General features: G+C 34.8%; 2 protein-coding genes across 2 annotated transcripts; one reads left to right on the plus strand and one right to left on the minus strand.

Moving 5' to 3' along the window:
* The first annotated feature begins 610 nt into the window (after nt 1-610).
* Nucleotides 611-6,027, plus strand: LOC145601711 (uncharacterized). The gene is made up of 14 exons (XM_081657773.1): nt 611-764; nt 919-984; nt 1,084-1,126; nt 1,256-1,416; nt 1,939-2,040; nt 2,295-2,369; nt 2,459-2,562; nt 2,665-2,743; nt 3,123-3,215; nt 4,332-4,396; nt 4,517-4,529; nt 4,609-4,689; nt 5,152-5,260; nt 5,359-6,027. The coding sequence occupies exons 1-14, from the start codon at nt 630-632 to the stop codon at nt 5,454-5,456; spliced, it is 1,224 nt and encodes a 407-aa protein (XP_081513899.1). The 5' UTR covers nt 611-629; the 3' UTR covers nt 5,457-6,027.
* Nucleotides 6,028-6,354: 327 nt separating this feature from the next.
* On the minus strand, nt 6,355-9,175 carry LOC145601543 (F-box protein FBW2-like). Its single transcript, XM_081657581.1, has 3 exons — nt 9,019-9,175; nt 8,112-8,428; nt 6,355-7,310 (listed from the first exon to the last, which is right to left on the minus strand). The coding sequence occupies exons 2-3, from the start codon at nt 8,420-8,422 to the stop codon at nt 6,674-6,676; spliced, it is 948 nt and encodes a 315-aa protein (XP_081513707.1). The 5' UTR covers nt 8,423-8,428; nt 9,019-9,175; the 3' UTR covers nt 6,355-6,673.
* Nucleotides 9,176-10,032: the final 857 nt, after the last annotated feature.

Genomic DNA, 10,032 nt, shown 5'->3' on the forward strand with positions numbered 1-10,032 from the left:
TTATGAAATTTTGCAATGTTTAATAATTGTATCCGAGAGAGTGAGGGATAGCTCAAGTAGTTAGAGCTTTCCTTCTGATTTCAGAAGATCCCGAAATCGATTCTCACCTTCGCCCTTATATTTGGTTAATCTTATTTTGTTTGAAATTATTAACTAAAAATGGATAATATTAACCCATCAATAAATCAAACGAATAAGTTAAAATAAAATGAACCAAACATGCCGAAGTAATCAATTTTTGTCTTTTGAAGTACTCCTTAACATAGTATCCGTGAGACCATATCTAGGATTAGAGGTGTCAAAAGCACACCCGACCCGACCCGATCCGAAATCGATCCGAAAAATATCCGATTCAGATTTGGACTCGCGTGGACATAATAATTTAGTATAACTCAACTTTAAAAATTTACCCGACTCGACCATATCAGACCCGATCCGATTATCTGAACTACCACCTCTACCTAGGATTTAGTTCCTTTTGTGTCATTGCCAATTTGTCACTCACTTTGCTAAATTTTTTGGGGCCAACTTTGCACTAGGGTTGATATATATATACGCAAAAATCACCTATATCGAACTTTCACACTTAAATTTCTACTTCGTACTTGATTCCAAACAAGCAGCAGAAAATGGAAGAACTGAAGAAACTGGAAGAAATACAGAAGATGCTGATGTTCATGGATTCCCAGCACTTCATTTCTCCAACACCCACTTCTTCTCACTCTGATTCCCACCGTTTTCTCGCTCAATTTCTCCTCTTTCTGGTAACTCACTCTCTCTTTCTTACCAAGTTTTTTTTTTTTTTTTTTTTTTTTTTTTTTTTTTTTTTTTTTTTTTTTTTGGGCAATCTGCTTTCTTAATTTACATTACTAATGAACAATAATTCGTGAAATTCCATGTATTTTTTTTATGAATTAGATTGAACCCAGTGGAAAACTGAGTATTGACGACAAATGTAGCTTAATTTCCCAACAATTACCTAAGGTGATCAATCCATGTTTAGTCTGTTAATTATGTATTTATCCATTTTTAATTTGTGATACATATTGTTACCTTAGTTGTAATTTTGTATTTATTGCGTAGATTTCGCCGTCATTTCTTGAGAATGCATTGGTAGTTTTGCCTGGTGAGAATACTCAAAACCCTGCTGATTACCATTTTAGTGGGTTGAGATGACCCTATTGGGTTTTACCAAATACCCACCATTGTAGTTGGAGAGTGTTTATGGTTACGCTGTACCTCGTGGCTATTGCAGGCAGACGGACCGGTGGTTTGGGAGATTCACTGTCTGTTGACTTGGTTAAGGAGGAAATTGGTGATGGCAGCCGTGTTTCAGGGTCGAATGCAGCCTGTAAAGATATGGCTTTAATTGGGTTGGATGCAATGCAACGAGCTAATTCCACTCTTGAAGACTTTGTGAGTGATTCTATATGCCTCAAAAGCATGTTACTTGATCACAGTGTGACTCAGCAATGGTCTATTATGTTTCAAGATACATAATTGGTTGTGGATGTTGCATAACTGTTTATGTAGTTTAATATGTATTTTGATGAGCCCTACTTACCATTGTCTTTGAGGTTACTAAAACTTATCATGCCGTTCTACATGCTATTTGACACGGGTTTTCATTTCATCCTAAGTTCCTATTGGATATTCAACCGTCAACATAGCTATGGACACTAGTACATTCCAATTTATAAGAAACATGCATAATCTTCAGAAAAGCTTCTTATTCCTACACTTGGATCCATATTATAGCTAAATGTTTCTAGCCTGGTTAGTTTACATAGGTCGTTTTTACTTAAAAGTGAATCTTGTGTGTTATATTCCGGTGGATGTTCTTGTTTATCTTATCTAGTAACAGAAGACTCTGTCAATCTGTCAAACTCTCATGATGGTAACATTCATTTCTTTTTTTTCTTTTATTCTTTTTGGCAGTGTAGATCTTACTTTATGTTCCATGGGATGGATGTGAACAGGCCGGAATCCATATTCAAATATTTACCTGTGCTTTCTTTCGTTGAAAGCTATATCTACCAGGTATGGAGATGTCTTGTAACTAGCTTTTAAAGGAATTATATTGAACTAGTTAGGGGGCCATTTGCTTCGCTTCTAGGGTGTTTGAGAAAAAAAAAAAAAAATCTTATCCTACTAAATAAAGGGGAATTTTTTTTTGCAAAAGCCATTCATCAGTATGTAGTTGTAGATTAGGCGACTATGGGTGCTTAGATATTAAGTATGATGATTACTATCTTGTCTGGATTTTAGCGTTTAAGACATCTTTTATTGAACAGTTGGACACTTTGAATGAGAAGATGGTTAATGTAACTGTAAGCAAAGTGTCTGTTCAAGATGGAAGATCCGATGAAGTAAGCTGAAGATTTCTTGCTATTACAGATTCTTCTTGGACATGATTATATGAGCCTGAAGAATTTTTCTGAGCCTTGTTTGTATCCAGGACGCATATTCTACTTTGGCATGGAGGCTCAATAAAGAATTTGAGTCAGATCCATTTCGGCCACTTACGGCTCTACTTCAGTGTAATGGGCTGCTGACAAAGAGGTTTGACTTTTGAAGTTGTTACTTGTCAACGTTGTTGTTTTTTTTTTTTTTGGATTGTTTTTGAATCATCCTAAACAACTTTCTACTTTTTCAAGCATGCAGAATCAGAGAAGAACTGAAATATGGAGAGGAATACTGGGCTTTAGAAAGGAGGCTTTGTGGTGTTTCTGAACAAGATGAGGTTTAAAAATATTATATCCTATATATTGCTTCCAGATCTTCACCTTGTAAAAATAATAAACTTTTAATGCACTTGTCGATTGTTTTCTGCTCCTATTCAAGTTCCTCATTGTTGATAAATCTTTAAAATCATATATAAGGCTGTGTGTTTCTGTATGATTGATTGAAGATGAGAGTGTCTTGTTTATTGAAGCAAATTTGCTTATTAGGCTTTTCCCCTTGTGTACTGACTGTGGATGTATTTCTCACTCATATATCCATCGGGATGAAAATTTATTAGTGCAATTCTCTTACTGACACTGCTTTTAAGTCTTTAGAAGTTCGTAAATATGTAATTTGCCAATTATATGTGTTGTTATTTACTCAAAAATCTATTACAGATTTCAATTGAAGATGCACTGAGGGCTATTCATCTCAAATCTTTTGATTATCGGGTTTTGAATCTTCTTTTGTATCAGCTGCGGGGAGAAGAGGTATTTCCTTCCTTTGCTTCTGTAGGTGTGTGACTATCGCATATTCATCCTTGCACTTCAATTAGTGGAGTATCTTTCTAGGGGAAGGAAATCGAACATTGTGTGATTTGATTCAATGAAGTTGTCTTTGCCTTTCTTTGACTTTGCGGGGTTAAGGATTCTTGCGAATATTCTAGCTAAATTTTGAGTGCCGCCAAGCTCATTTTGAGTTTTAGTTGTTTCGCTAATTTGGGTGCCTCTCTCCTCTTCATCGTCGACTGCTTGTTTTCGATCTTTTATTTCATGGTTTTCTGTGCTGTGGCTTACTTTTAATTTCATTTTAAAACGTATTTGGTTTCAACTTAATACAATATTAGTCTTGTTGTATGAAGAGTGGAAGAGTGGGATCATGAAGAGGTTAAACAAGGTAGAGGGAGACAAAAATTGACGTGGTTGGAAGGAGTTAGGAAGGATATGAAGCATATGGATTTGCTTGAGAATAAGGTATTTGGTCATAAAGGATGGAGGAAAATATTTGTGGATGACTATACGGAATAATCACTTTTGGTTCATCTAGCCGATCCCACTTATGGGATTAAGGCTTTGATAAATTGATTGATTCTACATCTTAAATAATTAAATGTCTCTTGGATGTTCTTTCACACTTAGATATCTACTATCTTGCCCTGTTCAAACTTATGCTATCAGAGGGATCCTTACTGAATTCTAAAGAGGAATCGTTGTGATTATTACGTGGTTTCTCTTTATCCTTTCATGGATCTGAACTTCTGATTTCTCTCCAAGGTCAGGACATAATAAGTAGTCTCCATACTCTAGAGTCTAGACCATTTTTGCGTGCTGATAACTGCTTTTGTGACGTGAACTTTGCATGCTTGCTGGAAACTGCTTGTGAACGGTGCACTATAATATATTCTTATTGGAGGTCCAAAACAATGTGCTTCTGCAAACTACTGATTTCTTGTTTATTGTGTATTTTCCCTCCCTGCTTAATGGAGAGTAGATTCTCCAAAGATGTGTCACCCAATGTGTCTTGTTTCACTTTTCTTTTTGAAGTGTACTAACAATGGGTCTTCACTGCACCGAGGCTGATAATTTCTATTTTAAGTTTCAATGAAGGTTAATGATCTTCATATGGAATTCTTGACTATCTCTGAATATCTAGTGGAGGTATCCGATGATCTGTAAGTAACTTACCTTTTATATTTTTGATACATCTATGATGATGTCTGTAATGAAAAAACCTTTACATGATGTTTGATTACCATTCTCTGCTGATGGATTTGGAAATTATGATGCATCAGGTTCGATTATGAGGTCAGCTTATATGCAAAATCTTTTGAAATTATAAATTCTGCTTCAAGGTGTCCTGTGTTTAACATGTGGTCTCGTCCAGGAGGATGTGCTGGAGAATAATTTCAATATATTACGCATGTTTGTCAGAATATATGGCGTTTCTGCAGCCCCAACCATGCTGGTGAGTTGTGCCATAATGTTGCCTCACATATAAGAGTCAAGGCTTTGTTCTTTCTACTTAATATAGTTTCAATGCACCAAAAACATTAGATAAGATCTAATTATTTCATGTAAGTTCAAATAATGGTTTGTGTGGTGAAAAAAACAAAGCCCAAGTCCTGCTGCTTGTGCTGATACCATAATTAAATAAAAAATTATGTAAAATTTGATAAAAGTCTAGTGATTTTCAAGGATTGCAGTGTCTTCACTGTCATATGGCTCATCTAGATATATTTCATAGGTTCTTGTGAATTCAATATTAAATTATTATTTGTTTTGTTTGTTACGGGTGTCTGGTTGTTTCAGCACAAGTTAATGCTTAAATTACTGTACATTCCTGTTTTCCTTAAATGATTAAATTAGTTTGCGCTCTGATGCTTATCCGCGATCATCTGTTTGGAAATATGGATATCTGACTTCGTAGGCTAAAAGTATTGCTGAGGCTGAAGAGAAGTACGAGAAGCTGTCTAAAGCTTTGGATCCCAAGCTTTTTGCGAGCTACCAAAAAAGATGTGAAGAAGCCACCAGAGAAGGTAGAATTGTTTTCTGGGTGTTTCTATTATCTCAGGATGACAAATTTATTTACTTTTCTTCCTGCCAAATTTTTTTTGTCGTTTGTCTGATGATTCAGGTGGGAAGATTTCTGGATATTCTCTTGGATCATGGACTATACCACCTCTTATAGTGGATGAGGAGCTATATAGATCTAGCATGCAAGATTCTTCATGATTACTGCTCTTGGATGCTACTGATTGACAGTAACCCCAGCTGTTTTGGAGATTGACGCATAGCTTCCCTGGGAATGTTGTTGTGTCTGTATTTCCCATGGCTGAAATGATGTTGCTGCTTTCAAAAAAAAAAAAAATAAAAAATAAAAAAAAATGATGTTGCTGATGAGAATGCTGTACTTCTGCATTTGTTGCTTGCTTGAGGATGGTAGGCTGAACACTGTTATGAAGTTGCTTGGTTGAGGTAACCATCAACATTCCTTTTATACAATCCTATCAGCCATTTGGGAGATCATCTCGTCGTGTAATCAGTAGCTTAACTTTTTGTAACGTCAGTGTAGATTTTGCAGTGTATTAGGTAAGATTCGTGGCGCAATATTTATAGTGTAAATCATATGTAACATGATTTATGTATCACACAAATTAGTGTGTGGGACATCATGATAATTGACTATTACATGAAGTACTATGACTGACTATATTGTGTAAATATAGGAGTTAGTAGTTACTGTGATAATATGCCGAGTTTGGCCTCTGACTAATAAATTTTGGCCTGGTAAGTCTCCCGGAAGTCACAAGTTTGTTTACAGTGATTATACGGTGTTGTGTTTATCAAAAATTTGTTTACTTAATGGAGTTTTTTCTAGTGTTTAATTTGATGTTGTTGGGATACTATAGTGTTGCAATGTATCACTTTTATAATATTTCTTCTACTTCTAAAGATCCATATAAGGCAAGCTTTCAAGTCATTTATAGGCGAGCTCTAATGATTCAAGTCGAGTTTAAGTTGAGGTAACTTCAGACAAATTACAAGCCTGATGTCCTTCAAAATGTGATGAATCTGAATATGAGGTATCAGGTTATAACATTCATCAAAAGAAAAAAAAAAAAAAAAAAAGGCAACAACCTAAGACACATTTCATTCATTGCCAAATACCAATACCATTACCTGCATAAAAGAAGCTTTAGCTAGAGCTAGAGTTCATTCTGAACTGTAGTACTACGTCGAAGAGGTCTAGATCAAATCTACATTCCATCTGGTAAACTAGGCAGCCAACTAATCAACTTAAAAATACATCTCAACATTCTCAAATGGATGTAGGAATAAGAAAATCCATATCGTACTTCGAGAGACCAAATGCTCGCGTAGCCTCTCATCTTCGTGGAAAATGAAACGCATACATGAAAAAAATACTGCAGACTCCATTAGGTTTAATTTTAGTAATAGCCATACGCATCGTCGTAGGACACCAACCCTAAGTCCTCCATCTCATGCACATCATCCCAGTTGGGAGCAAAAGACATATTACACGCAGCATCCTGATCACCATCATCATCATACTCATCCATCTCGCCAAAACCCCAGGCCCAGAAGCTGGAAGAACCAGGGTAAAAATCAACACTCTCCTTCACCTTACCACTGCCATCCACAACAAGAGGTCCTACTACCTGCAACTTTGAGCGATCCTTAAGATACTTTTCATTAATTTTCACGCTCCAACAACCTCTAATATCAAGCAACTCAAGCTCACGGCAGCTTTTGAGGATCCGAACAGCACCATCTGTTGTGATATTCAGGTAGGCCAGCTCTAGGTGCTTAAGCTGTGGCATAGTAGCAGATATAGCATATGCTTCGTCATCTTTCATTGCGGCTACATCCCAAGGATGCATGTTCCGCTGCAAACAAGTAAGGAGTTTGCAGTTCTTTCCAAATGCCTCTAGAGCTGGAGCTCCAATTTTGGTGCAATAGCTCAAGTCTAAGCAAGTGAGGCTAAAAAGCTTCACAGCAACTTGTTCCACCATTGAGCGACTCATTTCACTTCCTGGAAGCCGAAGAATCTGAAGGCCCTTGGCACTTGCAATACATTAAAATTGAGATTAGAAAGCGGAAAACATGCAAGTAGTACTAGTTATCTAGTATTCAGATCATTCAATTTTGTTGAACTTCATAACTCACATTTCACTTTAAATATAGGACATATAGTACCAATAATTTAGTACTTATCAAGCTTTATTTATCTCAATAAAGTTGAAAACTATGAAGAATCCAAAAGAGAGAACAAAATATAACCCCCCCCCCCCCCCCCCTCCCTTTCTAATTGAGATTAATTTCAAGTTTTAGCAGGATAAAAGCTAGATCCAAACAAGCAAAGGACCACGTATAATTCGGATATCAAAAGTTCTCACACTTTCTAACCACACAGCACAAACAGACCATAATTGGGAAAAAAATCAATAGAAATGACCTAGTAATACCACCACAACCATCAAATGTACATCGAAAATCATGTGCCAACCACGTACAAGTCTTCAAAGTACTACCTCACACGTCCAACATACCACCAAAATACGAGATTGACAATTTAAATTATAGTAGATCAACAAGGAATTCTTCATCACTTCTCATGCATCTAAGCTAAAATTTCCTCATTGCATATGTGTAAGTGTACAAAATCCATCATATTTCCAAGCAACAAATGATCAAAATCGCTTATCACAATCTTTGTCCTCTATAAAACATGGGAATAGGCTAATCTACTCCAATTCAATTTCATACCAATCAAATAAAAATAAACTAAACCTTTGCTAAAAACATAAAAATAGAACTTAGATCAGTAATTCAGTAAAATGAATATAGAAAGTTATGTCCTCTTACTTATCAGCAATTAAGGATAAACTCATTTCGGATGCCAAACCATAAACACAAAGCTTACGCAACGAGCCACAGCTCCTTCCAATGAGCAACAAAAGGATCCGATCAAGGCTATCAGGCCTTCGATATCGACTCCAATCCTCGATATCAATCTCTTGCCAACAATAAGGGCCTCGTATCGCCTTTGCCCATGATTTGCACACCCTTGGGACTACATTCAGTATCTCATCAAGTGGCAGCCTTTGGAATATCAAACCTAATGTGTCTGGCATTAGTTCATCCCATGGCCTAACATTAGGGTCATCATCTTCCATTTAATCCTGCCATCAAATAAATTGAAATCCTTAAAACATATATATAGGAAAACAATTACTTGAAGAATTTAATGGGATTTATTACAGTATCACAAAATCAATCTTTTATTACAGTATATCTAGGACATTTATTCACCTCATCAAAATATTTATTATCATGATATGATCAGAAAAAATTCAATGCAATTTATTCATTTGATTTGATGAATCACTTTATTACATGAAGAGCAAATTTCAGTTGACCCCTTTACAAGTTATTGAAATGGGTATGTTCAATAGAAAGCAAAGATCAGAACTTTAACAAACATGGAATTAATTCAGAAGATTTCCCTAATATTAAAAATACAAAACAGAATAAAAGATCAATAATTTGTGAATTTTAGTTATTACAGATATAAAAATGGGATGTTTTCTTCTAAATAGATACAAATCAGGGAAAAAAAGATAATGGAATTTAGAAATGATAACAATAAAAAAAATCATAAAATAGGCAATAAAAATAAAAATAAGAAGGCAAAGTATGATTGAATTATTTAGTTTTTTTTTTATAAAGTGCATGTAATAAGATTGAATCAAATGAAAGGATTGAAATATACCTGAATTATGAAGTTGATGATCAAATTTGTAAATTGGGTATGATGAAATAAGAGAGAGAGAGAAAACAGAGAAGGGGATCACTCGTTAGAGGTAGTTAAAAATTACCGAAAATATTGGGAATTGCAGAAAAAAAAAAAAAAAAGAGAAAAAAAAGAGCGGTATAAGTTAAGTTGGCCTATGAAAAAATGAAAGGGGGTTTGTGATTGTGTTGCGTAACCCAATTGAGAAGCCCGGGCCCGATGATAAATGTGTGCATGTTATCCACTTGTAGCTCTCTAGTTGTCTACTATCACCTCTTAAAGTAGTCCATTCACAATTTAATAAGTCTAAACTAATTCATTGTTTTGGATGATTACAATTTACAAAGTGGTGTTAGTGTACAATTTACTAAGGTTAGTTAATCTTATTATTTTGTCTAAACCTATTTTGAAACTGAAATTATCTAAACTTATTTGTTTAAGGATGTATTCTATTCACCCGATTTTACTTATTTAAACTTATTAGACCTTGTTAAAATTTAGTGTAAGTATAAGGGTCTGTTCTCATACGTTGAATTCAGTTCAGCTCCTAATTTCCTTCTCTTATAAAATATTCAGTTTAGTTCAGTTCAGTTCAGCTCATTTCAGCTCAGTTCAGTTCAGTTCAGCAGTGTTCAGTCAATGAGAACATACCCTAATTTGAACTTGTGTTATCTTTATAAGAACTTATTTTTCTTGAATTTATCTTGTACGAAGTATGATTTTATATAAACTATGAGACGTAAAATAAGTGAAAAATAAGGTGAACAAAAGATAATCTGAATTTATTTCAAACTATTTGAACTTATTTTGCCTGAAACAAGTCAAAATTGATAAATTAAACATATTATAAGGCTCTTATATTATTCATCTTATTTTTCACTTAAGTTGAATATATTAATTAAAATAGTTTGGATCAGAATTTACAAACCTACAGTACCAACTAACAACTAAAGAAGAAATAAAGATTGTTGTAAGTTGCATCTTGTGTAGGTT

This window comes from Chenopodium album, chromosome 21 (genome assembly GCF_948465745.1).
Source record: "Chenopodium album chromosome 21, dcCheAlbu1.1, whole genome shotgun sequence".
NCBI lineage: Eukaryota > Viridiplantae > Streptophyta > Magnoliopsida > Caryophyllales > Amaranthaceae > Chenopodium > Chenopodium album.